This window comes from Hippocampus zosterae, chromosome 11, assembly GCF_025434085.1.
Source record: "Hippocampus zosterae strain Florida chromosome 11, ASM2543408v3, whole genome shotgun sequence".
In the NCBI taxonomy this organism is placed as follows: Eukaryota; Metazoa; Chordata; class Actinopteri; order Syngnathiformes; family Syngnathidae; genus Hippocampus; species Hippocampus zosterae.
This window is the reverse complement of record NC_067461.1, coordinates 496,088-523,465: the sequence shown is the minus strand read 5'-3', so window position 1 is coordinate 523,465 and position 27,378 is coordinate 496,088. Positions and strand designations below refer to the sequence as shown.

Genomic DNA, 27,378 nt, shown 5'->3' with positions numbered 1-27,378 from the left:
GCGTGTCCAACACCGGCACACTCACTTCTCCGCACCGAAAGCTGTGAAGCATCACGAGCGGCGAGCGATGGGGGTAAGTAAGTTGTCTCTCATCTCTTGCTGCTCTTCATCAGACCGACATTTGATCGACTGCATGCATGGAAAGTTGATGTTTTACAATAGCGCGTAGCGTACATTGTGCATTTTGACAAACTGACAAAAAGGATATGAAGTCACTCCGCCAGGGGCCCTGCACTGGTGCCAGGTGGAATCTCAAGACGGCGCTACATGGCAATTTAGCCTTGTCCACCCGTGTAGGGTACCTGCTTCTGATAAGAAGTCATTTGGGCAAATTCTAAACTACATCCGAAAACGCTTCCTTATTCCATGCTGCTGACATTTGCAATTTAGTGTTGATTGATGATTCCGAAACAACGCCATCAACTGAATTTCCGGCTCGCTCATTAAGCTTTAGCGAGGGAGTGGCAATCACTGCATTTGTTGTTCACTTTACACACACGCGCTCTCGGCTGACGAGGACCCGTGCTGGGATTGACTGTTTTGGTCACGTCACATGTTGAAACGGCCCCGTCTCATATCCCAAGTTCTGCTTTCATAAGATGCCGTCTGTCAGGAGATTGACTTTGGGATCACCTGTGTGCTGCCGGTTCAATTTCAGCGTTATGAAACGCGCGCACACTTGATGAAGTCCTGCGGCAATAAAAGCGAGGCGATCAGAGGTTTTCATCTCGTTGATGCATCTGCGTGTCGCATGGAGGCCATTTTTTTTCCCTAACTTGCTTTTAGCTTGAATTGGCTCAGGTTCAAGCTTCATCCAGTATTCAGCCCGCATGCCCAATGATTGGATAGGGGCGGCGGCAGAAATGTGAGCGGAGGGAATAAACAAGAAAGGCACAATTTTGTCAAGTGGATGGGGGTCATGCTCCCGAGCACGTGACTCATTTTGGGATGGAAAACGAATTGTATTCATTGAATTATTGATTCAAAGAACGCTATGCAGTACTCCGAATGGACTCAAAGCAGGCATTTTTTTGTTTTGTTTTTGAAATGTAATGGAGCTTAGTAAAATGTTAACAGCTTTCTTAAACAGGGTTGATCGGAGGCGGCGCGAGGGGCTTGAACAAGGGCTCAGTGGAGAAAAAGTGCAGTGCCTATGAAGGCGACAAAAGCATTTTCACTCTTGGAGGCAACACTTTGTACAACAAACTTTATACAGTTGTCATATTCCAACAAGTGAAAATGGAAAGTTTTGTATGTACGAATGGTGGGGATATCCTTCTTGACGTTTGTATTGCATTGCCGATGGATGTCAGCCATTGAAATTGCTCCATCAATGGCCGATATTATGTTTACTGCACATAAAGGTGGAGTCTCTCTCTCTCTCTCTCTCTCTCTCTCTCTCTCTCTCTCTCTCTCTCTCTCGCCCACCCCTCATCACACGATGAATTTCATCACCAAGCCTGGTGTTGCGCTCAGCTAAACAAAGTCCAGCTCAGTCTCCAGTCCAGATCCGACCTGGGATTGCCCTCTGCCAAGAAGGACCACTGTTTTTTTATTTTTTTTGTGCACCACTTCTCGGAGGAAGCCAAAGGAGGTGCCAAGCCGAAGGCAACCTTGATGTCAGGATTCTCCCGTGAGCTCAGGGAGGTAGACTGGCAGCTCCAAGCATGGACCTGCGGGGTCCCAGAGGGCCGGCGGTCAGCCAGGACCTGAAGGGGTTCGGGTCCGGGACTCCAACCGCCGGGATGCTGGCCAGCAGCGTCATTTCGGCCGTGCAGCAGCAGGACTACTCGGCCAGCGTTTGGCTCCGCCGGAGGGACAAATTGGAACATGTAAGTGCGGGGCAATGGAGCCCATGGGATGGCGTCGCCATCGATAATGTTGACAGTTTCAGAGTGCATTTGGACAAGATCTATAATTGACGTTTGCTGCAGGGCTGTTTGTTGGCGCTAACGTGTGATGTTGTTACAAAGATTTATCAATGAAGAAAATGGATTTTTTTGGGTGGGCATTTTTTCCACGTTTTGTCTTGAAGCCATTGTAAAGCGACTTCAGAAATTGTTTCTGTAAATACATGACACATGTTTGAGGATATTTGCGGAAAACATTGATCTACGCCTTGCTCCACATGAGCACCGGCGGGGCGGATCTGTGATAGGGAGGGCTGCGCCGCCATGGGAGTGGTCACAGAAAACTTCAGTCATGGCCAATCAAAGCACATGAAATGGGCACTTGAAGACCGCCCCCATCCCCAATCGATCGCGTGTCCGGCTTCCCCCCGCGTGTCCGGCCTGCCCAAGGTTTAACTCGACTTCCTGCCACCAAATTGTCACTTTGCCAGTGGCATCCCCAAGAGACTCCCTCTGCTGCCCAGCTTGTCAGAGAGCGCTCTGCCAAAATGCCAAACAAAAGCAACAAGACTTGCACTGACACCAAAATCAGAATCCACCAGCATTTGCGCCAAGGTGCGTCGGGGCTCTCGGTGAAAATAGAGCCCACAGCACGAAACTCTTTCCCACAATTTCGGTTGTCGGATTTCTGGGGTTGTGTGGCTAAAACGGCACCAGTGATGGCACCTTGGATTCTGACAGGACTGGCCACGCCCCCTCTCGATAAGAACTTGAGTCCCGTGGTCACATTAGCGGGTTTGCGGGACATTTACAACCGGCACTTAGCAAGCCAAGCTATGTCTACCCCCTGAAAAAGCATCTTCCCTTTGGATGGTCCGCTTCTGTTGCGCCTTGAGTGTGCACAAGAAAATCGAAGCGCAAGGTGGCGAAAAAAACAAACCAACAACAAAAATAGATGTGACGGCAGGAAGCTGCATTTACAGTGGTGCGTTGAGCTTGCACAGGCCACCAGGGGGCAGCAAGACACAGACATACGGGGATGCATGGAGAAATATTCACGGTAACGTTCACGGTTCCGTTCAGGGTGGGCGCAGAATATGTGTCTGTGCGTATGAGTGATATTATCCCTCGAATGACCTGAGAATATTCTCTGGGCAGTGTTGCTATTTGTTAGCTTGCTAACGGTGGACTTTTCAAAAGCAAAGCTAGGTGGTTGTTTTGAATACACAACCTGTAATTGTCTTTGTTTGATGACAAATAGCATCCAACCTCAAAACACAGAAAGACAGGAAGCAAGATGCGAACTTGCTTCAGTTCCAAACAGGCCCGCTTGGAGGGTTAAGATCCATTGAGGTTTGGCGATTGCCGGTAAATAACAGCAGGATGGCTCCGAATGCCCGGCAGGCGGCAGAAAAGGCCTGAAACGGAGGCTGCGCGTTGAATATTTGATGATGGGGGGGGGGGACTGGGGTTCATCCACAAAGTTGCTGTGATGAATTTGCCTTCTCAGGAGCAAAAAGAAACCCTGGTGGCACTGATGGATCTCCGAGCATGGATGGGTAATATCCTGAAAAATGCTTGCTCAGGGCCCAGGCGAAAACGTGCATGGATTTTTTTTTCACCCCGTTACAACTAATTCACATGAAAAAAAAAAACGGGAAGGGCAGCATTGCAAAGTGTGGATTTTCATCGGAACCATTAAAACAGCACAAAAATGGTCACCTAAATGATGTGTTTTATGGTTTCAAAAAATAACAACGGTACAACGCCAAGGTTACCACTCGTCCCGTAAAAATACGGAATCGGGGTGGAATCGGGTATGGAATGTGGCGTCCCGCGTCGAACCAACACGGGACGCGGTTTGTCTATCCGAATTGTCCAATGCGTCCGTCCCGCACAAACGACATTTTTAAATCCATTTGAAAAAGAGATGAGCATGAAACAGGCTGTGAAAAAAAGAGGAAGCTTCATGACCACAAGTCCAGGAGCGGGAGCCACGGCCAAATGTCACAAATATGAGTGCATTCCGTTTGTCTGTCCTTGTATGACTTCTTTCTGCTCGGCGCGAAAGGACTTTGTTTCAGCGGTGGTTGTTTGAAAGCGCAGTGGAAATACAGCCGGCTTGAGTTGAGTTATGAATCCGTTACTCCGTACATCACTATTACATTATTGTATAACGTTTTTATAACGGCATAGTTGACATAACAATGTCTGTTTGGCCATCTCGACGTCTCTCGCGGCAGCCTCAAGGGCCCCCTTGAGTAAGATGCTCCTTTGGACAGCCGGAAAAAAGCACAACGGGGTCAAGATTGACACTTTGAAAAGCTCACCGCGCTCATGTCTGACGTCTCGGTTCGAAATTCTTTCGGAATACAGAAAGCGTCACTACAAAAAAAGCGACCGTGAAGAGAATAAAGGCAAATCTGATCTTCGGATCATTAATTCATACATAAAGAAATCATGACCAAAAGTTTTGAGATAAAAGTTTTTTTTCTATTCCAGCCAACGTCTTTTTTTACAAGAGAGCCCCCTGGAGGCGCACGGCTGCCAAAAGGACCGTCTTCCGCTTCGCTCCGCATCCGCCCGCCAGTTGAAAGTCAATGTGGACGCCTTAAAAAAAAAGAGTCTGAAATACCACACGGCAGCGCTCGCCGTCTTTCAAGAAGAGCGGAAAGAAACAGGATATCTTCGAGCGCGTGTGTGAGCGTGCGTGCTCGCGGTGGGCAAACACGTCTTTGCTGACGCTACCAAATCGGTGCCGACAACAGGCTTCATCATGCAAAACATTTAGAAATGTTGCACCTGCAACCCTTTGGCAGCACTTGGGAGCAAACGTGAGGTCATCCTAGCAGCGTGTGTGCGCCACGGCAGGGCAACTCAGCATCTCACACACACACACACACATGCACACGCACACACACTCCTGAGGATGCAATGAGAGGAGACAAGAGGGAGGCATGAGCCGGACCTTCTATTTTTTCTCCCTTTCCCTCCTACTTCCAGCGTCCATGAGGGACAAGGGAGAGAAATGTGAGCTTTCTATTAGGAGGTGGAGAGACAGAGCGAGAGAGAAGGGTGAGGGGGGGGGTGGAGGGAGGAAGAATGGGAGGAGGAAGCGGGAGAGTTAGAAAGAGGTGCACCGACACGATGCGCAGACACAGACACGAGAAGAGGCGCGAGGGAAGGAGAAATGAAGAAAGTAGGCAGATGTGGACACAGATAGAAAGATAGCCGTAGCGAGAGACTTCTTCTCATCAGCCGCCAGCGAGGGGACGCATCATGAAGGTGAGCTCGGAGAGCTACAAACGACGTGAGTGGAACATGCGTGTTTCTGCCGTTCCGGCGGCCGGCGTACACGAGAGTACGGGAGGCTAGAAAAAGTTGCCTCCGGTCCTGTAGGTGGCAGTAATGCTCCTTGCTAAGTGAGTTATATTACATCAATGCAAGTACGACGTCGATTCCAGCTTATTGCGTACGGCTGAATTTGGTGACAGGGAGGGAAATGTGTGGTCACGGGGAACCGATGGGCAACGGGACCTTCTGGTCCCAGGAACGAAGGAGAACTATTGTGGAAAAGTTGCGTTGCTGACAAACAAGTTCATGTCGTCGTTCATTGGGGATCGTTATCGTCCTCTATTTTAAGGAAATGTTATTCCCTGGCCGTGGCTCCGGAAAGTCCATTGTACTTCCTCGCAACGTGTCTGATTGTGCGGCTGGAACTCGTGTTCATTTATCATGCGGTCAGAAAGAACACGATGCAGAGAGTCAAAAATGAATTGGTCAATTTGAAAGCAAAGGGGGCCGAGAATGGAAACTTGTGGAACGCCACAAACTACTGAGATATGTTCAATCGGCGGGGCCGGAAGCGTTGACTCCCTGATTTGAATTCCGACCCAGTACTAGTGCTGTTTAAGTGACAACAAACGATGGGAACATGGTCCAGTCTTTTGCTTTTTGTGTAGAATTTTTATTTTTATAGAGCTTTTTTGATGGGCTGAGTATTTGGCGGGCGCGAGAGATTTTTTTTTGTGGCCACGTGTGTGTAACCGTTTTTTGGGGAGGGCGTGGGGCTGAAATTAAGTGTGAATTTTTAAGTGTGAGAGGTTTTTGTGTGGTTGTGTGTGTGTGTGTGTGTGTGTGTGAGGTTATTAGGTGTGCAGGTGAATTTTTAGTGAGGAACAGATTTTTTGGCATGTACGTGCGACAACATTTTTTTTTCCTGACTATTTTTTTTTTTTGCAAGTGTGAGAGTATTTTAGCTGTGCGTGAGATTAAAGTTGGTGCGTTTGAAAGTTTGTTTTTTAAATATATGTGTGTTTTTTGTTCAGGATGTTTGTGTGTGTGTGTGTGTGTGCGCGCGCGTTGTAAATGTTATACTTGTGCTGTAAGGCACTTCATTTGATCACAAGATTGCCGAAAAACATGGCGCCTCCTTTGCTTGACAAAAATGACTTTTTGCTGCAGTTGAGACAAGTCAAAAATCATGTGATGACTTTCCATTTGAAATCAGCGACGCAACATTTGTGGGCAGCGCAGGCTAGCTCAACCCCACGGCGTCCAGCCTCAACCCCACAACAACTCTTGTGGGCCGAACGGGCCGTCATAAGTGTGACCACTGCGTTCGTGGCATCCGTCTGCTAGAAGGGTCGTCATAGCGATGGTGAAGAGAGAGGAGGGAAAGATTCTTTTGTAATTCTGCTCACACACACACCCTTGATGCTACTCAGTGATAGACATCCACACATTTTACACACAGATGCAGGAGTCGGCAGAGTGAAGTGAGCGGCGCCTGAAACACCTGAAATAGTGTCCATGGCAACCAGACGACTGGCTCCTGGACCATCTGAAAAAGACATCACAAGCTATATTAAAGATCAAAGTCTACTGGGGGCAGGTTTACAATTGGGGAAAGGCCCAAACGGTTTGGAGCAACTTACTGGAAAAGGCCCATTAGTAGCATGTAAAGTGTGTGTGTGTGTGTGTTGCGGGGGGGGGGGGGGGGGCAAAGGGAGGCGGCATCCCAGGCATCCACTTGGGGGTGGGGGACGTCCACTCCCAACCTCAGACGTATTCACAAATGGACTAATGTCGAGATAAGCGCAGCCACCGGCGACCATCTTACGTTGCCAGTGAGGCGCGGGACCTTTCGGACAAATCAACGCCTCCCTCAAAAAGACGCCTGGTGCATCTGATGAGGCGTTTCGTCATTACAACATCAAGCGATCGCCGCTGTTGTGAGCTGCTTCGAGTGTAGCGCAAAGTGTGGAAGAAACTCAGCAGAACCGCGACCGCTGCACTGCTGGCATGAAATAGTTATGGGGGAAGCGAGGGGTGGGTCACAAATCAAATATATAGACACCACTAGAAGAGTGGAGAAAATTGCTTGTCTTGACATATCTCTGGATGCGGCTGCAAAACACACACACACACACACGCGCACACACACTCACACACACACACACGCACACACGCACGCACACACACACACACACACACACAAACACACATAAACACTCATACCTTGGGGTCACAAATCACTTCAGGCAAGGAGCAAACGAGCTCCAATTTTACAGTCAAGCTCATAAAAAGATGAATTTGCATATTGATGTTTGACATCGGCGTGTGACGGTAGCCTCGTGGTTTCGCCACATCTGTTTGCCTCGCAGTTTCTGCCTTTGAATCTCAGCTCCATTTTCCAATGAGTGCTTTGGTCGCACGAGATCACCCGAGCACTTTATTCCGGTGTGAAACGCGCTAGCTGTGTCTATGTTTGGTTAGCTTAGCCATTAGCCGTTAGCCGTTAGCCTGGCTTCTCTGTCTTTGCAAGTTTTGAGAGTGATACTTGCGCGAAGTGCGCTTTATTTACTTGCGCGAAGGGCTCTTTATTCGCCGCCACGCAGTACCAAGGTAGCACCAAGCTCCGAGCTTGCCTGCGCTCCCGCTTCCTACTTTTTGGGAGCGTCTCGGCGGTTCATTCTCAGTTTTGCTGTTCAATGTGTTTCGACGAGGCGCAAAATGCTGATTTAGCCTCACGGACTGCGACGCTTATTTAGAGCCCAGGTACACACCCTCCCCGCCCTCCCCCGGACGCACATCATCAGTATATTGCCTTAGTGGAGGTAATTAAACATCCGAATGCATGAGAAGTAACGTGATCCAACCGCCTGCCCGGCATTGTTGCCAACGTCATGGGAAAAAAATGCGGGACTTGGCAAAAAACATGGGCTGCTCTTCCGCAAGAGTCAGCGCTTTGGGGAGTTTGGCCTCCTATGCGGCTACAAGTGCCTGACAATGGCAGGCCCTCCCTCCGTTTTCTGAACGAGGCTCACGAGGGAGCGGGAGTCGAGCGCAGCCGATTGGTCGCCCGTCAGTCACCGATGTGCTGTTCGTTCGTTTTTTGCAGGCTGGCGGTGTGACCGCTTTACCTCGACATCTCGAAAGTGACGCGTGCACGTTATTTTGTCAAGTGTTGGTTGTATTTCACAGAAACACTGAAATGAGCATGGCGGCCGTCCTCGTGTGAGCGGGTGGGATTACGGTGGGGCCCGGGCCCCCATTTACAGTTGACACGGCTCTCTCGGGGATCTATTGATTTTGTTTGGAGAGAACATAATCGCGTCGCGGGCCAAATTGTAGATCCCATTTCTCATAGCGAGAGTGGCTGAAAGTGGGGGTGGAGCGGCACCGCTCGGCATCAAAGATACGTCAAAAAGACGGCCCGGACAAGGCAGACGAGAAACCTAGAAAGACAGCGGACAAGCTCCGAAGCGAGCTGCGATTTACAGCGGAAAATATTCCAAAGTCATCATCTCGGCACCAAGCGGGCGTCGCCGATTCCAGACTTGAATGCGGATGCGCTCACCGCGTCACGCCGGGAAAGACGACAGTTTGATCACATTAGGCAGAGGTGGAAAATGGGCCGCGGTCCAGACGCTGACTGAACTTCATCGTCAGCCGCTTTGTAAACACCGTCAACGCCGTCGGACACGCCGGACCGTCGAACGTCTCTGTAAACACGCCGTATGGCCGCTTCCTCTTGTAAAGCGGCCGCGAGTGTGCTTGAGGAAGGCCAGAAGGCTCCGGATGCCTCTTCCGACTGTCGGGGGGGAAGGACGCGATGAGATGACCTCCGCTGAGGTCGCCCGACGGCTGCTTGTTAGAGTGCCACGTTGAAATAAAAGCATTGGCAAATGGAACCACTTTGCAGTCCAGCAGGCTGAAGCCGCTGCGCCGGCTTAGCCTCGCGCCGCAGCTAGGAAGGTTTACACACACGGGTGTCTAAGGTCCCCGCAAGGCCAACAGGCCAAACACAGCGTCGACGTCACTATGCCAGCTGAGTTCTCGACAGGTGGCTCAACATTCACCGTGTCCGTCTGCTTTTCTTTGCATGTCCATCACATTGAGCAAGCACACACACACACACACACACACACACACACACACACACAACCACACACACCCATTATGTCGCGTCAGCAAATTACATGCTTGACAGCATTCTGTGATGTTGAGTTCCTGTCACTCAACATGCACCTCCGGGATTGAAGTTATTCTGCTTATGTGTTTTGTGTGTGTGTGAGGGGTGTGTGGGGGGGTTGGGGGGGGGTACTAAGACTAAAGTTTGGCAAAATTGTTAAGGTCACGCTTCACTTGGGGTTTGACATTTCTTTTCACTTTACGCAGCAAGAGACGATCGAGTATGTAACTCGTCTCTTGGCCTCCCCTCCACCGCTGACGTTTGACATTTTGGCCTGTTTTACTGCCCCTTCTCCTCCATTTTTGTTTGTTGGTTTGCCGTGAGATTTTTCGACTGCAATATACTGTATGTGCCTCAAAGTTTAGGAAACACTTGCATATTGGGCACAAATTGGATCCTTTGGGTAATTTGCCCTGAAAAACGGGGGGGGGGGGGGGGCGCCTTCATTTCATGGAACGATGTGTGTTGTGGAAGCGAGGCCGTGCTTTCGCCGCAAGCTCGGACAAATGTGCCTCATTTCAAAAGCAGCGCATTGTTGTTTCGACTTGTGTTGTGCTTTAAAATCAGTCAGCCCCCCCCTCACCTACCCGCCCGCGCCCTCCCCAGCCCCCAGCAGTACTGCACTATAATTGGACATCTGACACATTTATCAAGCTTTAATGCGCAGAAATGCATCGTTTCTACCCTGAACTATTTTTTTGGGGGGAAGCCAAAGGGCGAGCAAGGTTGCCGCTCTCGCCGGCGGGAAGCTTGCGGATGGGCGGCGGGGAAGGTCAAAACCAAAAGAACAAGCAGGCGCGGGGTGCCGGGAGACCAACTGACAGCCTCGCAACTGGAATGGAAGCGCGCGTCCGTGTTTTTGTGCGAGCAGGCTGAGCCGTGCTTTCAATCTGGAGTCTGACTCATGGAAGTCAAGGTTAAGGCACAATTGAGAAAAGCAGCCCGGAAAACTAATCTTGTCTTTTGTCTTTTGTCCTTTTGTTTGTTTTTAGTCTCAGCAGAAGTGCATCGTGGTCTTTGCCCTGCTGTGCTGCTTCGCTGTGCTCGTGGCGCTCATCTTCTCGGCCGTGGACATTTGGGGCGAGGACGAGGACGGCATCACCGAGGACAACTGCAGCCGGGACTGCAGGTGGGAGGCGGACACGACTTGGCATTTTCAACTCATTCCCTCCCAAAGACGTCTTTAAACGTCTTTTCAGACTCGGTCCATGATCCGAGTTGCTTTATCCCGACGAGAGTCGGAGGCACGCCGAAGCCGATCCCAGCTGGCTTTGGGCAGGTTCCATGAAAGGTTTTGGGAATGCGGGAGGAAAGCAAAGTACCCGGAGAAAAGCCACGTCGCCACGTTGCTTTTAACACCTCGTGAACGCCGCCGAGTGCAGACGTTCCATTTGGCGGCCGCCCAGTGCGGCTGGGGACTGTCGAGAGGCCTGTCAAGAGAGCGCAGGGATCTGGACGTTGTCTTTAGGTGACTCCGTGTGCGCGTGCGGCAACAGTCCGCCGTCCCGTTTGTAGATCCAACTGGGGTGGAAACGTCACGGGTGCCACACAAGAGGGCGCCATTGCTCGGGATCGTCGCGACTCCTCCGCATTTGCCTGCAGGCGTGAGCTCAATTAGCTTCTGATGTACTGCATCAGAGGTACCGGTTCGATTCCAGCTCCGGCCTCCCTGTGTGGAGTTTGCATGTTCTCCCCGGGCCTGCGTGGGTTTTCTCCGGGTGCTCCGGTTTCCTCCCACATTCCAAAAACATGTGTGGCAGGCTGATTGAACACTCTAAATTGTCCCTAGGTGTGAGTGTGAGTGCGAATGGTTGTTTGTGTCTGTGTGCCCTGCGATTGGCTGGCAACCGATTCAGGGTGTCCCCCACCTACTGCCCGGAGACGGCTGGGATGGGCTCCAGCACCCCCGCGACCCTAGTGAGGATCAAGCGGTTCGGAAGATAAATAAATGAATGAATGAATGTACTGCATCATCATTTTGTCCCCCCCCCCACCGCTGGGGCGCCGGAACAATCTCCACATCTCAGCGCCTCGGTCGGCAGTCGTTTTTCGGCAGTCGTTTTTCATCATCTCGAATCGAGCTCGGGCCGGTGTCGTTACGCACCTTGGTCGCACCTCGTTTGTCCGTTTTTCCTGACGCGGTGTAAAATCCTCCGCTCGCTGATGCGTCATCGCCTTTCCCGGCAGAAGCGATGCGGAGATGACGTTTCCCGCGAAGCGGAGCTAATTTGTCAGTGAACGGTCTCCGGCGGAGACGGGACAGACGCGAGGAAACGACCTGTTGCCGATTGCTTCCTCAGAGCCGTCGTGGTGGAGAACATCCCGGAAGACGTCTCCTTCTCCAACAGCAGCGCGTCCCACCTCCCGCTCTCGGAGGGGCTTCTCGGCCTCCTGGATCGGGCCGTCCGCGTGGTGGAGATCGTTTCGCCCGCGTGGCTCCTCAACTCCTCCCAATACGAGTCCGGCTTCCAGCCCGCGGCCAGACAGGTACAAATGCTAACGGGCTCGACTTGTTCCTCTCGAATCCTCTCCGCTGAGTTTCATCTTTTTGACTTTCCGACGGAATTCTTGCCTACTTGCATTTTCAAGAATTTGCACAACTTCCAACCCGGTGTCAAACACTTTTCACAATTTCCAACGGATCCGTAAGACCTGCAGTGGCGGCAGTTTTCAGATTCTCCTTCATCCCCGCACTCAAACCGTTTTTAAGAAAAAAACTTTAAGTACATCAATGAGCACTTCGCTGGACTCTGATAGGACGTACAAATACGTCTTTGGGATTAAAAGGTCGGAGACGTTGCCGCAACTTCCTCTGCGACGAAAATATTGCTTGCGCTCTCGCAGAGACCAATGGGCTCGCCACGAATCAGCAAAAAGTATCGGTGACCTCTCGGTCTCCAGCTGGTCTCGGTGCCATCATCAGGTCAACATTTGCTCTCCAGCTCGGTGAGCTCAGCTCACGCTCAATTTCCGAATGCTTCCAATTTGGACAATCTGCGAGGTCGTTCTCTCGCGAGATGGAAGTCTCCACAGCTCATTTCGGGTTTGCCATCGGACGAATTGGCTCGATCTCCACTTGGCTCGAAAGCTTCTGACGCACACACCCGTCCAAAAAGGCTGTTCATTAGAAGCTAATGGCTCCTCCTCAAGAAAAGCAAATGGCCTTTTAGCCTCGAGCGCCACAGCTGCGTGGAAGTGTGTGTGTGTGTGTGTGTGTTCTCTCCGTGTAGGTCCACGTCGGCAATCGTTTTAATGAGCTGCATTAACTGACTGTTAGGGTTGCAAAGTGGCTGAAAGGTGTGCAGGTACTTGTGGCAATTTCAGCAATCTTGAGATCAAAGTCAGCAAACTCCTGATTGATTGGATGTCTCGAAATTAGTCTGCGGCGTGGGATGCATTAAAAGGGGATTTTGCCCCCTCCCCGGTCAGATCGGGAAACACTTGCAAAGGATGGTTCAAAGACAAATTCTCATGTGAGGTCGGTCGGGCCTTGCCACCGACTCGGATTGAAACCGAAGCTCGCCGATCAAAAAAGTGACACAACGGCGTGAGAAACGGCGTGTCGCTGACCTTAACGGCAATCAAAGTTTGCAAACCATAATGCAGTTACTCCATGAGGTAACTCAGATTCGTCTTCTACAAGTCTTCTTCTTCTTCTGGCAGTCTGGCTTCCCCGTGGCACCTCGCCGCCTCCCGCAGGTCGGTCTCGGTACAACGATGGAGCTGTTGCTTTTTTTTTCTTTTTTCTTCCTCGTCATATGTCGCAGTGTCAAAGTTCAGATGTTAACACTCTGTTAGCCTGATCAAATCTGGAACCAGCATCCGGGGGTCCAGTATTTTTGCGTGTGTGTCTACCACACAGGGCGGACTTCTGCTGTCCAGGCTGCAGGCGCTCAAGTCCCAGAAAATCCAGCTCAAGGTCTCAAGCGGGATGGTGGACTCGGCGGAGCTCAAGACGCTGGCCGCACACGGTCAGCGTTTAAGTTCTCACGCAGGTCGCATGGTCCCCCCCGCCCTACTCGCAAAGTCGCTTACGGTCGCCGTGGGGACGGGGGACGCCTCTGCTCTAACGGCGGCGTCTCTCTCGTAGGGGCGTTGGCCGTCCACCTTCTCCGACTTCCTCCGTGCCTTCGCAGGCGCCGAGGTGCACTATGTGAACACGACGGCGCTGACCAAAGGTCGCCTCCACTCGTCCTTCTGGGTGGTGGACAGGAGACACGTCTACGTGGGCAGCGCCGGCATGGACTGGAGATCCTTGGCCACGGTACGTCATGCGCTCGGCGCACTTTCTGCCGCGCTCCAGGTTTTGGGACCTTGGGTGAAAAAAACTGAATGAACGCGGGGGCGGTGGCGGTGTGTGATTGTGCTCCCCAGAGGAAGGAGCTGGGTGTGTTGGTGTACAACTGCAGCTGTCTGGCTCTGGACCTCCACAGGGTGTTCAACGTCTACTGGGGGCTCCAGTACAAGGACTTCATCCCCTCCTTCTGGTCCAAACGCCTCTTTGCCATCTTCAACAAGGACTCGCCTCTGGAGCTCGCCCTCAACGGCACCAAGGCCCGAGCATATGTCTCTGTAAGTGAGGAAATGGGGGGGGGGGGGCGGAGGAGGAGACAGGGAAAATAAGATGAGACGCCTTGGATGGGGAAGAGGGAGGACGGGATGAGATGGAACTCGTGATGGGGGCTGCCAGGAGATGAAATGGAGGATGGACAGGTGGATTTGCCGCACTTCATTTCCGGGAGCTGACGTGTGGGTTCTTGTCCGCAGACCTCCCCGGATGTTTTCATCCCCAAAGACCGAAGCAGTGACTTGGAAGCCATTTCCTGGGTCATCAAGGACGCCCGTCATTTCGTGTACATCTCCGTCACAGACTACTTGCCCCTGCTCAACAGCGGCGCTTACAGGTCAGCTCGGCCACACCCCCGATCTGTCGCGTGTTGACGCGTGTGTTGACACGCGTGTCGACGCTCCCAAGGTACTGGTCTCGTATCGACGGCTTGCTCCGGGAGGCTCTGATCCTGAGGAGGGTGCGCGTGCGTCTGCTGATAAGCTGCTGGGAAAACACCCATCCGCTGACGTTCAACTTCGTCTGGTCTCTGAGGAGTCTGTGCGTGGAGCAAGCCGACTGCTCGCTGGAAGCCGTGAGTTTCCGCTCCGACGGATTCAAACGGCACCAAAACGCCGCCTTATAACGCGCCCGCGTGTACGTGCAGAAGTTCTTCAACCCCAGAGTGCAGAGGGACGGCAGTCTGCGGGGGATCAACCACAACAGGTTCATGGTGACGGACAGAGCCATTTATTTAGGTACGCGCGTTCACAAGGTTTGGTGTTTTGTGTATTTTTTTTGGGGGGGGGGGGGGGAGTTGACAAAGGACTGCATCTCGTCCAGTCCGGAGAACAAAGCTAGCGTCTTGAATGGCTCAAATAGAAGTGGTACGGAAGAAAAAGGAAAATGGCGAATGGTCTCGGTGACATTTGCTTTTCACTCTCTGGCCTCAAGAGGGCGCTAGTCACAATGCCCGAGCCCATAGCAAGTCAAGTCAAGTCAAGTGTATTTCTGGAGCACTTTCAAACACCCATCGCTGCATCCAAAGTGCTGTACATGGAGCGATTGAACATGCACAATAAACAGTAAGACAAATCGGTAATAAAGTGGGTAGAAAGCACCAAACAGTAAAATCAAGAACAAATCAAAGTCATGCTGAGTCCAATGCCAAAGAATACAAGTGAGTTTTGAGGAGGGCTTTGAAGAAATAGCAGGGAAAGTAAAGTTGGACTTACCGAAGCCTCGACTGTAAATGGCGGGGGGAGGGGCCGGGGGGGGGACGTTTTTGTTTCGGGCCGCTACACGCTACAGTCAGTCATTTCATCCGCTTCTTCTTACAAAGGTCTACATGAAAAAAGTTTTTTTGGGGGGGGTGGCGGGGGGGCAGCCCTCTCCAACTCACAGATTAGAACCGGCTCTGCACTTGAATATAGCAGGACCGCAATGGGCGAGTCACGATAAACGTCCACTGAAAGGCTTGTTGATCCGCCGACAGGCAATCTGGACTGGGTGGGCAACGAGTTCACCCACAACGCGGGTGTCGGCCTGGTCATCGCTCGGCCCGAGGGCGGCGACGAGGAGAAGAACTCCGCCGTGGTGGATCAGCTGCGGGCCGCCTTTGAAAGGGACTGGTTTTCCGGCTACGCCCGCTCCCTCCAGCCCAACAAGATCCCCGTCTGCAGCAAGCGGCAGATGGACCGAGAGGGCGCGGCCAAAGGCGGCCGGCCGAACGGCGGCCCGCCGCCGCCCGTCGGGACCGCGAGAAACGAGCCCCGAGACGGCAAAGACAAGCGCCGCGACGCGCTCCGGAGGGAGACGGACACGCCGATGGTCGTTGGAAACCGGAGAGTCACTCGCATTCAGCGTTTACGGGCGCGGATCAAAAGGACTGCGCCGGACCGCCCGAAGGAAGCCGGCAATCCGTCGCCCGGGAGTGGGCGGGGCTCCGGCGGATGCCTGTAAACGGCGGCGATTCAAAGCGCGGCTTCTGCTGGAATCAGAATGGGGCTCTTTTGGCTAACACCTTGCGGTGAAGCGCCAGCTTGTTTTTAGAGAAGGTTGAGAGACGTGGACCAAGTCAGGACGGACTTTCCGTGTCGCTCTCGTGCCGCTTCGGGTCAGCTTGCCTGAAGAGTTCGAGCGAGCGGCGCGCCGGACGGGTGGCGAGCGTGTCTGCATCACCGTTCTGACTTCATCTCCAGCCTTCCGATGAGGAGTCGCGCGTTCCGCCCGTACTCCATTTTGTCCGGCCTCCTCCAAAAACGTGCATGTTCGCTTCACCGATGACTCTGAATCGGGGGTGTTTTCCTTGTGGGTCAAGGGTCGCCCCGAGGGGGCTGGTTATAATGGTCAAAGCGCATCCAGGACACCTATCCCACGCCTCCTTGCGGCACACTGTCCACAACTTCACCAAATGCCTTTTTTTTTGGGGGGGGGGGCTATTTAAACCTCATTCACCATTCCTGCATCCTTTTGGGTTCTTTCTGTAAGGCGCCAAAGCCCACGCAAGACAAATCGCACAAAATCAGCAAGTCGGTATGCCCAAGTGACGCATGGCAACTGGTGAAGATTTTCAACCGTCGGCCAAAAGAATCTCAGAAGATCAATACCAACGACCTTGATCAATGAATAAAAAGGTCAGATATGGGAATTGGTCAATGGGCGAAAATGTGGGGGCTTAGGCCCAGCCGCAAACGGGCAGTTGCATTGCAATGGATGTTAAAGTCTCCCTTTAAAAGTTGACCGGAATTTTTTTTTTTAAATCATCAAAATGACATTGTCGAGCACCCGGCATGGTATCCCAGTTTAGCCCTTTCAACGCGCACCCTAAAAAAAGCCGCAATATCGTCTTTCGCTTGCAAAAGCGGATCGTTCTCCAAAAGCAATCCGGTGACTCATTGAAGAAATATTCAGCTGGCCGCTCGGCACAAATCAATACAAATGAACGTTTGTAACAGGAAGTGGCTGCCGACTCGGCGCTTCAATCTGGACCAGGACGCGACGCTCCGTTAATGGGCCGACGTGTGGAGGAGCTTCAAGCTGATGACTTTTGCTCTGATCCATTTTTTTTTTTAAAGCACACGTGACATTTTGCAGACGTCTGCAGTACGGCAGGTCCATCCTCGTTTGTGCCCGTTTATTATGTTTGCCGCAGGAAAACGAATTTATATCTCTAATCACCAAAAGGTCACGACAGGTCATGACTAACAAGTGTGATTGATTTTATTCTTCGTCAGAGCTGCGACATGAGAGTTAAGTCACGCATGGGCGCAGTCGTACGTTTGTGCGTTGCGGCTCGAGAGGGACTTGGAGCGCTCCCTCCCTTTCCTCTGAACACCGAGGAAGGCTTACCTAACCAGCGAGAGCTCACAGGATGCCGCACACACTCCACAGTTGTTATTTTTTTAATAGCACAATCACTGTCTTGAGAGTAGAGCACAAACAAAACAAATATACCTGAAATATCAGGGAGCATAGTTTCTGTGCCTAAAAAATATTTGTCCCCAAATGTTGTTGTCCAACGTTATTTTTTTTTTTTTTTGGGGGGGGGGGGTCATCTATTTTCACCTCTGTGAAGCTGCGGAGTGCCTGAAGCTCACTCGTAACCCAAGGCGACAGCTCACATCAGCCCAAAACTACCGAGTCCACGAATTTGAAAAGACTTTTGGAGAAATGGTCGCGAGCGCCGTCTAGCGGCCACGACGGCAAACGCACAATGTCATTCTCTTCAAACGAGGGGGGGGGGTGTTCAAGCGAGGAATTCGAACCTTAAGGGACAATGTGCGGTAGAGAAGTTGGAAATTTTTGGCTTTTCAAATGTCACTTACCTTGACGGTGTTGAAATGTGGGTGTTTGGGGTTTTTTTTTCAGCATGCTTGCCGCTGCCTCGCATGGCCCGCCTTCACTTGTGCACTGTCCACAAGGAGCCTTTCAAGTCACAACAGTGTATACCTTGAAAACAGGAGGAATGCCTTTGTCAACGCACGCACGCACGCACGGGATGATATGATCGATTGCCACACTTTTACAGTTAATGCAATAAAAATTGTTTGGCTATCCTAGCGTTAGCATGTTGCCATTTGATCAATTCCTAATTGACGGGGAGGATTTCCGTTACCATAGCAACCGCTAGCTTTGCATCAATTCCCATTTCAAGAAGTAGCGACTGCAGGGAAGAAGGTAAAAACTTTATTGATCCGCCAGAGCGCTTTTCATGCGACGGTTGCCGTCTTGCCTTACACGACAACGATGAGTTTGCATTTTCGCAAGAAATACTGCCCGACTGCAGGACTTGGTGTAAAACAAAAGAGTGACACAGGCACAAAAAGAGTCTGAATATGTGGCGGCAATGGCAAAGTGTCCCCCCAGGCAAGGAGGTGGACGGCGGAAGATGCCATTCGCTACCTCTCAAAGAGAATCACTAGTTCGCAGTGTTCCGTATGCGGGAACATGTCCACGGGCACGGCCAGACTTGGAGAAAAGGCGTCGCCCTGGAGTTTCCTCGCCGGGTCGGCTGCGCAACAAAGTTCCCTGAAGTTCCTCATGGCCTCGCCCTCCGGCTTGCAGGACACGTAGACCAGACGGCGGATGGCGGGCTGGCTGCGCAAGGCCCGGATCACTCGGTGATGGAGACCGGCGCGGGAGGGGTTTACCACCGCCACCAGGCGCCCGTCTTCAGACCCCAACTGGGACACGAGGTCGGGGAGGACCGCCTCCGCCTTTCCGGCCACGAACCGGCACTTGTGGAGCCGGTTGAGGGCCGCGTTGTGTCTGGCGTCTTCCACCGCCTGCTCTACGAGCTCCACCCCGACGAGTCGCCGTACTCTGGGGGACGCCGTGATGCCCATGGCGCCCGTCCCGCAGCACACGTCCAGGAGAGTCCCCGATCCGTCTTCGCGATCGGGGACGCACAAGTCTCGGACCGCGCTGTAGAGCACCCCAGCGGCGCTACGGTTCACCTGGAAGAATGCGTCCGGAGAGATGCGGAAGCTAAAGCCCAGCATCTGTCAACGACAGTCAAGAGCTACCGCTAGTTATTTCAGTATACACCGGGAGTGTCATCATGATTGATTTCCTGATGTGGTCTTTTTTTTGGGGGGGGGGGGAGCTTTATGAAAACAAAGTTTTGTTTGGTTCTTAACATATATGCCTAAACCGCAGTGTCCTGAAAAAAAAAGTACCCCACTTGAAAGAAGGCTTATTGACACTTGGAAGGTGTTTGAAAATAAATACTGCCACCTTGCGGTGTTCTTTAGCTACTGCTGGAAGGAGTCAATTGCATATCCGTCAACCTCCAAGTTGTTTTCTTGGGCAAAATTCAACCGCCAAATGACTGACGTGAATGTGCAGAAGTGGTTTGATTAGATCTAATTAATGAAATGAATCCAGTGGCGGTGGAAGTCATTCAACCGTTTGACTGTCCACAAGTATTGATTAATGATAAGGTGAGCGACAATGAAGCGCACTTCCGCTATGGCAACAATATGTTGTCCGGACAACAATATGCGGACAGGAATCAGCATTTTTTTTTAAGAATCCACATCAGTCCTGCATTTTATGAAACCGCATACTTTCTGCACTTGTGTTCATTACCTGCTCATAAATGTGCGAGTGACCAAACAGGAGCTGGTAGGGCGAGTCCTCACGCGTACAACGCGTCACGGCGCTCTCCTGGAAGTAAAGTGAGTCCAGCTCACAAGCCGACCCCGGGCCGCTGGCGAAGAACTCGGCCAAGTCTTCCCGCTGGGCCGCCACCTCCTCCCGGGAGAGCCCTTGTGGGTGGAAATACACGATGGCCATGGTGTTGCCGGCTGCATCGGTCCTCACCGTGACCTCTCTCCAGTGGCCCCCGTCGTGGAGGAGGAGGCAAGGCTCCAGGGAAGAGCGGCGGATGAATTCCTGGTAGCGTCCGGCCACTTGTTTGTGCTTCTCCGGCATGTTGGGCAGGTGGTCTCCATTGACGCACACAATGTTGCCATCCTTGCCTTTGCCCACGTAAAACCCAACCGTCTTGGGGTTCCCGTCCACTCCCCTGTTGACGGAGAAGGTCGTCTTGTTTCGATAACCGTCCCTAACTGGGGACGGCAGGATAGGCAGGACGGGGAAGGTGATCTTTCCGCCATCGCAGAGCTGCTCCAGTATTTTCTCCTGATGTTTTTGCTTGACTTCAAGTTGCTCGTCATAGGTGAGCCTCCACAGGGGGGTGACCACTGAGGCCAGCCTGTCCTCCCAGGACAAATCACCGGCCCGGGTGGGCCTCCTGTCTCTTTTCTTCTGACGGTTCTTGACTGGTTGCTGCGTTGCCCGAACGGCAGCTGTGGTGTCTTTAGATGAAAAAGACAGACAGGTCTCCCGACGAGGACGCGCAGGAACCCGTCTCATAAGATTGAACGGCCTACAGTAAGCCATCTTGGCTCTCAAAGATGCAGCGGTGACTTGAAAATGCGATCTTAGGTCACACCGCGGATGTATGATTACTAAAAAATAATAAATCCAACACCACCGTTTTCTTCCACTTGTCAAGGTCTCTCAAGAGAAATCGGGAGGCCAAGCGGCGGAAACCGGGGTCCCGCTCTTGTGACGTTTCGACTGAAGTCGGGTTGCCTTTGCGTGACGTCATCACCCCGCGCCCAGAGCTGGGTCAAGTAAATAGCTCCGCCGTGTCGCAATGGACTCAAACAAGGACGAAGCGGAGCGTTGCATCAAAATCGCACTGAACGCAGTCAGCAACAACCAACCGGACAAAGCCAGGAAGTTTTTAGAGAAGGCCCAGCGTTTGTTTCCGACGGACCAAGCCCGAAGTAAGTCGAGTAGAGCGGGTTCTTCACACGGCGGACCGCCGCTTTACACATTGCAACGCTAACCGTTAGCATTGCACGATTGGGGCTCGTGAGAAACGGTGAGGTTTGGCTGACAGCCGTCGTTTTCTCCCCGAACAGACTTACTGGACACGCTCGCGCACAACGGGAAGCCTCCGGACCAGAATGGCGGACCCGCTAACGGAGAAAGAGCCTCCACGAGGCACCGTCATCACCGAGAGGACGCTGAAACGTCCGCGCAGAGGCCCGCAGATTCGACAAAACCTTACACCGCCGAGCAGATGGAGGCGGTCAGGAAGTCAGTACGCGTCATTTGCTTCCACGTTCAATACCACGTACTTGTCGGTTTGGTCGTGAATCGCCCAAGGACTACAAGTTGCGCAAATGTTGCGCCGGTTAAAGTGTGCCAGCTCGTGACGTCGTGGCTCCAGCTGTTAACCTGAAAGCCGATGCAAACGCGGGACCTTTTTGGATTGTATTTTGGTCCTGGTTTAGAATTCCTTGCGGCCAGTAGCGAGTTGTAAACGAGCCCTTACTTTTGGCGTATTTATTGAGAAATTGACCAGCTGTGCAAATGAGCAATGTTCATGTCGCTCGAGAAACAAAAATAACAAAAAATGATTAGGGCCGCGTTCAAAATTAAAGGTTATGGTTAGGAGAAGCATAATAAGGAGGTTAGTAAGAAAACCAGGAAAAGTCAACATAAAAAATGGTTTTGTTGTTAGAATTAAGACAATTTCCAGCTTACATACAAAAAATAATAATAATAAAAAAATATCCTGTTCACGGGCCGCCCGCTGATAAAATAGCCGCGATATTCTCGCCCTGGCGTTTGACCAATCAGAGCCGTTCTATCCGCTCATCAAATTTGTTTCATCCCTGCAGGATTAAGGGCTGCAAAGATTACTACCAAATCCTGGGGGTAGAAAAGACAGCCTCCGATGAAGATCTCAAAAAAGCGTACCGGAAGCTGGCTCTCAAGTTCCACCCTGATAAAAACCACGCGCCCGGAGCCACCGATGCATTTAAAGGTGCGCCGGCGGTGACGGCGGTCCGAGCCAGCGCGCGATGCAACGACAACGCGCGGCGTTGCTGACGCTTATCTGCCCGCGCCTTTCAGCCATCGGTAATGCCTACGCCGTGCTGAGCAACGTGGACAAGCGGCGGCAGTACGACCAGTACGGCGAGGAGAGGTCGCACCCGAGCAGACAGCGGCAGCACCGCGACTTTGAAGCCGACATTTCACCCGAGGACCTCTTCAACATGTTCTTTGGCGGAGGCTTCCCATCCAGTCAGTCAAAAAGTCGCTTAGCCAAAGTACGGCTGCCGAATGTCCGCGCTCTCCCCCCTGATGGCCGCTCGCCTGTCGCTTTTAGGTAACGTACACGTTTACAGAAACGGAAGAATGCACTTTGCGCACCACAACAGGCAAGAGAGAAGAGAGCAGCAAAGAGACGTAAGTCTTCATTTCCCCCCCTTACGTCTAATGATTGTACTCAACCATGTACAGCAGTAATTACATTGTAATTACAATGTAATTACTGCTCATGTTTTGCACTCGATGTTTCGCAACACAAATGCTTTTTTTTACGCCGCCACGTTCCCCGCGTTGGAATGGTGTGGTTGCGTCTCTCTGTGAGCAGGGAGGCCTGGCTCTGTTTGTTCAGCTGATGCCCATCCTCATCCTCATCCTGGTGTCTGCGCTCAGCCAGCTGATGGTCACGCAGCCCCCCTACAGCCTTAGCTACCGCCCGTAAGCGCATCCGCGGCCTCCGGCCCGCCCGGCGTCCCGTTTTGGCACGCCCGCTTAAGTCGCGCCCGCCGCGTGTGCTCCGTCCCCCGCCAGGTCGGCGGGTTACCTTCACAAAAGGCATACGTCCCACCTGAAGGTGCCTTTCTACGTGGGTGAGCGCTTTGACGACGACTTCAGCGGAGCCAACCTGAGGAATGTGGAGAGAGCGGTGGAGGAGGACTACATCTCCAATCTCAGGAACAACTGCTGGAAGGAGAAGCAGCAGAGTGGGTGCACTTGAGCCGCGGCGCCTTTCGCGGCGCCAATTGTGGCTGACGCTTTGGTCTGCACTTTCAGAGGAAGGCCTCATGTATCGCGCCCGCTATTTCGGCGACTCGGAGTTGTACCAGAGGGCGCAGAGGATGGGGACTCCCAGCTGCAACCGCTTATCCGAGATCCAGATCATGCTGGACGCTTAGAAGCTGTTTGGACTGTTACGGGTAACGTGAAGGGGCACTTCAAATTTTCTCTTGCTAATTTCACTGTCGACATTTTTATTTTCTTCTTCTTCTCCGATTTAACGATGAGCACCGTGTCGAAATGTTCATTGTTTGAAGGAATTATTCGAATCGTTTCATCAGTGAGTGGGCGCTGTTGAGCTGAGACGACTTGATGTGCGTTTTATGTTCGAAAAGAGGGAGAGCGGCTCGAGGGCTCCGTTTGCTGCCCATCGCTAGCATGTAGCCCAGTTTTGTTTGTGTTTTGCTAGCGCTGGCACCGTCATTTCTGCTTGAGAGCCAACCGTGTCGCATTTCCGCGGACGCATTTTAGTGCAATGGCCGAAGGAGTTGGAAGACTTACTCCGCCGCGTGACCGTCGAACTTTGGCCGCGGAAATAAAAGCGGTTTCCTGCAGCGTGAGCAACACCACTTTTGACCTACATTGAAGGTCAAGCGTATTTGTCAATAAAAAGGGTCCGAGGGACTTTGCTGATTTCAAAATCAGGATGACGCGTGTATTGCTCATCCACGATCATTAAATCAAGCATTGCGAAATATGTTTTACCGAAATAACATTTGTTAAAAGAACACGTTTTTAAAAAAAATTGCAGTTGAGAAATATTAACGCGTAAAACGAAAAAATCTGATTTGAAAAATCTACCAAACCCGGACAGTAAATCTTTTCAGGTTTTTACTGCCACGTAATAGCGTATATCTTCTCTTTTAGGTCCTTTGGGTACTTGAATCGTTTTGGAGGACCGCATCGGTAGCCTCAGCCCCCCCCCAAATCGGAGCGCATGTGTGCAGCAAACCCAAGCGAATCAAAACAAGCCTTACGCATTGTGGGCAGCGGACCTGATCCGGGAAGCGCTCGGCAGCTTCCCGTGGACCGCCGACTTGGCATACGACAAGCCAGGAGGCTTCGGCTGACCTTTTCTTCCCGGGACGGCGAGGGTCCGCGGGGTCGTCCCTTTGGAGTAGGAAACAAAGCTGCTAAGATTGTGATTTTTTTTTTTTTTTCCCCCTCCCCTCTCTCTTCTCCATTTTGAGAACCCCAACCGGCCTTCTCGTCGACACACGTCTGAGCCGCTCATTAGTTTTGCTTTTTGTTTTTCTAGTTCTTTCCAAGTGTACATATTGACTAGACTTTTTAACAGTGCAGAATTTATCAACGGTAATCTCATTTATTAATAATATGAAGTGACTTTGCTCGTAGCCCGTCGGATCAAGATCGTTTAAAAAAAAAAACAAAATCTTGCACAGGTAAAACTTATTTATTAAATTAACAAGTGAAGAGTTGTATTATGGTTTTCTTTTGAAAATAAATTTTGTCTGAAATTGCCGTTCAATACGTTTGCTCGGTTCGAGTTGATTCGTAAGGCTCGTTCGTCGGCTGCCCTGTGAGGAGACCTTTGTACGGTGGCTTGAAAGGAACAAAAGAGTCAATTGCAAATTGCAATATTCATTGCTTTGGGGGCTTTTTTTCTCCATGTCTTAAGTAACAAAGTACTTTTCCAATATTAATCTCACAAAAAAAGTGTTTATTTAGTGGTTATTTGATTATTGTGCGGTTAACAGATTTCTTAAAATACCGCTACTCACTTTCGGTCAATAATGTGGTTGATTTATACCGGTAATTCAAATTGAATTTAAAAGCTGGTATCAACTATTTTACATAATTTGCATACATTTTATTTTCATTTTTACTTGATCTACGAATGACCTGGATGAGCTGTCCATTTTTAAAATTAAAAAAAAAGGCCAAGAAAGAGAATCTTCCACAATTGCCGAGCAGTCACCACACAAGACAAGTCATAGAAAATAATTTATTTTTCGTAAATACAAAAACACGTAAGATTTGACCATCAGATAGCAAAGTTATCTTGTCAAGCAACCTTAAGATGCATTTTCATTTAAAAAAAGAAAAAAAATCACCTCCAGCCAGGCGAGAAGCTGCCACAGACGGCTCTTTGCCAACTACCGTACACGTTGTTGCTGGGATTGTGCGTTTGGGGCTCTATTTTTGTGACTGGCCTAAATCCTGCGTGGAACAAAGTTGTAACTCTGTGCGGGGGGCGGGTTACACGCCATGTTGGTCACTCCGTAGTTGAGTGCAGACCCACAATCGGCAAGAAGGGAGGGCTGCGTTGCTGTGGGAGCGGTCTCGGTTGACTTCATCACGGCCAATCAAAGGGGCTCCTTTCATTCCTTTCAAGTCGGCACAGCGAGCCTTGCGCTTTGTCAGAAATCGGGGTCCTCTGGGATTTGTGACAAAAACCGAGCCCTTCGTGTCATTTGGCATGTTCATTTGAGACTTTCTAGTCAAGGAGCGCTTAGGTCAGGAGCACTCTTCAATGAGCAGCTCCCCTGAGCAGTACAACTTCCTCTTCACGGCCCTGAAGCCAGACCTCAGTCTTAGAGAGCGTCGGTGCCTCGCGGCCGTCTCGCACGTGTGCCGGGACCGGCTGCCGATGAAGAGCCTCCGGACCTCGGGCCACAATCCACCCGCCCCGGCTCTGAGCACCAGGGTCACGTGGAAGGTGGGCACCAGCGCGCCGACCACGGCGATCTCGCCCACGCTGCACGGCGACCACGGCTCGCCCCTGTCCACGCACAGCTCGACCAGCGCCCCCCGCAGGCCGCACGGCTCGCTGCCCGCCAGGTGCACCAGCTCCTGGCCCACGTGGTCCAGCAGGGAGTCGGGCACGAGGAGACGGGAGCAGCCCAGGAGCTGCGCGGCGCCGTGGAGAGATTCTTCGATGGTGGCCACCAGCTCTGCGGCCAGGGTCTCCTCGGAGGGGTAACAGAACAAGCTGCTCTCTGAATTACACGTGGACATGTCTGCTACGGAACCTAAACGCAAGGACGGGGAGTCGGTCAGAGCCATTTGGAGACAAAACTGCATTGACTTGATAACAGCGTGCACACATACATACCAACAACAGAATGCAATTATGTGAAGCAGTTGTTCATTCCCCCCCCCCCCCCCCCAAGACAATTTTTTAAATGTAATTTTCTTCAGGTTTTTTTGGGGGGGGGTGATGTCTTTTGCGATGTTCCATTGCATTTAATAGAAACGTATTTTTAAACACGTGCAGAAATTTACTTCATGCAACAGTTCTGAGACGAAAGAGTTTGCTGCAGAACTCACCGGTGTCAGTATTGTCGTATGCCTGTGCGCGAGCCCCTTGAGCCTGCCCCAGGACAACCGCTTGGAGCCGCCGTCGTCGTCGTCGGCCGGGGAAGGTGGGAAGCTCCCGTCCAGGGAATGAGCGCAAGACATTTTCAAACAAAAGAGCAGAAAATGAGGGTTAGGTGCAAAAAAAGTGACGTCAGCTGTCAGTCGGAATCTGTGGCAGAATACTAGAAGCAATAATGGAACAAAGCATTAAATAGGCGAGCGGCGAAGCTCCGCCCATTGGATTTATCCGCCAATTAGGAGACACCTCACGTGCTCGGCATCCAAACCTACATGGTAATGTTACAGCGAAGGACACGCCCCCGGAACACTCGCCGCACCCAAACTTTCCGTTCTTGTTGTTTTCGTTTTTAATATCCATCCATTTTCCAATTTATTTATTTATGAAAAACAAATCAAAACAGCCCAACATGGATAAAACACAAAATGTTCAAAAATGAAACAAAACTTTTGTTCCCCCTTTCACTTTGCCGAAGTTGCCCAATAACAAGCTGGTGGGAGGTCAACAGCAGGCGTCACACGACCCTCACGTTTTGCACGTAGGCTGCGTATTTGCAACGAAATGATCGGAAGCAACAGTGACGACGACTCACAATCACTCCCAAGTGTATGTATGTCCGTGCGTTGGCCGTAGGGAGATAATCCAAACAAAACCGTTCCTTCGTGTATTACAATCGTTATTACAAATGTCTTTCTGCATATAACTCTTGTATTGGTGCACGTTGCAAAAGCATACTATGACAAAAGTTACTGCAGTAAACGTTCCGATCATACATTTGTCACCGTACACCCGTCACGTGCTGCCTTTTTTTATTGCGAAATTCTGCACGCAGCGTGCAGAGAAAATATCTTCGGTGGTGCAAAATGCTGTCCGTCATCATCAACATCACTTCCCATTTGGTGATGTTAGTATTTGATACTTTTTGTCTGTATCGCCATTACATCTGTATCTTTATGCGTTTATTAGTTGTATGTTTTATAATGCAGTATAATGTGGGCATACACGCACATTATTCTGCATTATTGTATAATGACTTGAACGTAGTGAGAGTTTATTTTTCTATTAATCTATTTCCAATGTTAAAACATGAAGCTATGAATGCGGCGATTATCATGGGCGGTACGAGGGCTGGCGGCTGGTAGCACGTCCACCTCACAGTGAACAGGTTTGATGTTTGAATCCGGCCCTGGGGAAAAAAACACGAAGGCACGCGGAGAATCTGCAAACGCCACGCAGGAGACCGGAGCAGGAATCG

General features: G+C 51.3%; 4 protein-coding genes across 4 annotated transcripts; 2 read left to right on the top strand and 2 right to left on the bottom strand.

The window, feature by feature from the left end:
• Positions 1-1,556: 1,556 nt before the first annotated feature.
• LOC127610781 (inactive phospholipase D5-like) lies at positions 1,557-15,835 on the top strand. Its single transcript, XM_052081222.1, has 10 exons — positions 1,557-1,832; positions 10,320-10,456; positions 11,628-11,814; positions 13,190-13,298; positions 13,464-13,591; positions 13,702-13,899; positions 14,095-14,231; positions 14,303-14,468; positions 14,541-14,631; positions 15,369-15,835. The coding sequence occupies exons 1-10, from the start codon at positions 1,668-1,670 to the stop codon at positions 15,833-15,835; spliced, it is 1,785 nt and encodes a 594-aa protein (XP_051937182.1). The 5' UTR covers positions 1,557-1,667.
• Positions 15,836-18,045: 2,210 nt separating this feature from the next.
• On the bottom strand, positions 18,046-20,456 carry LOC127610460 (tRNA (uracil-5-)-methyltransferase homolog B-like). The gene is made up of 2 exons (XM_052080651.1): positions 19,466-20,456; positions 18,046-18,876 (listed from the first exon to the last, which is right to left on the bottom strand). Exons 1-2 carry the CDS (start codon positions 20,279-20,281, stop codon positions 18,274-18,276), a joined length of 1,419 nt encoding a protein of 472 aa, XP_051936611.1. The 5' UTR covers positions 20,282-20,456; the 3' UTR covers positions 18,046-18,273.
• Positions 20,457-20,481: 25 nt separating this feature from the next.
• Positions 20,482-24,272, top strand: LOC127610433 (dnaJ homolog subfamily B member 12-like). Its single transcript, XM_052080601.1, has 9 exons — positions 20,482-20,673; positions 20,812-20,989; positions 21,577-21,722; positions 21,812-21,982; positions 22,068-22,147; positions 22,335-22,444; positions 22,538-22,710; positions 22,781-22,923; positions 23,651-24,272. Exons 1-8 carry the CDS (start codon positions 20,541-20,543, stop codon positions 22,900-22,902), a joined length of 1,113 nt encoding a protein of 370 aa, XP_051936561.1. The 5' UTR covers positions 20,482-20,540; the 3' UTR covers positions 22,903-22,923; positions 23,651-24,272.
• A 463-nt stretch (positions 24,273-24,735) lies between these two features.
• LOC127609884 (DNA damage-inducible transcript 4 protein-like) lies at positions 24,736-26,281 on the bottom strand. The gene is given in 3 exon segments (XM_052079440.1): positions 24,736-25,776; positions 26,075-26,092; positions 26,095-26,281. Coding segments are annotated over 3 exon segments (645 nt in total). The 5' UTR covers positions 26,207-26,281; the 3' UTR covers positions 24,736-25,261.
• Between the last annotated feature and the right edge of the window lie 1,097 nt (positions 26,282-27,378).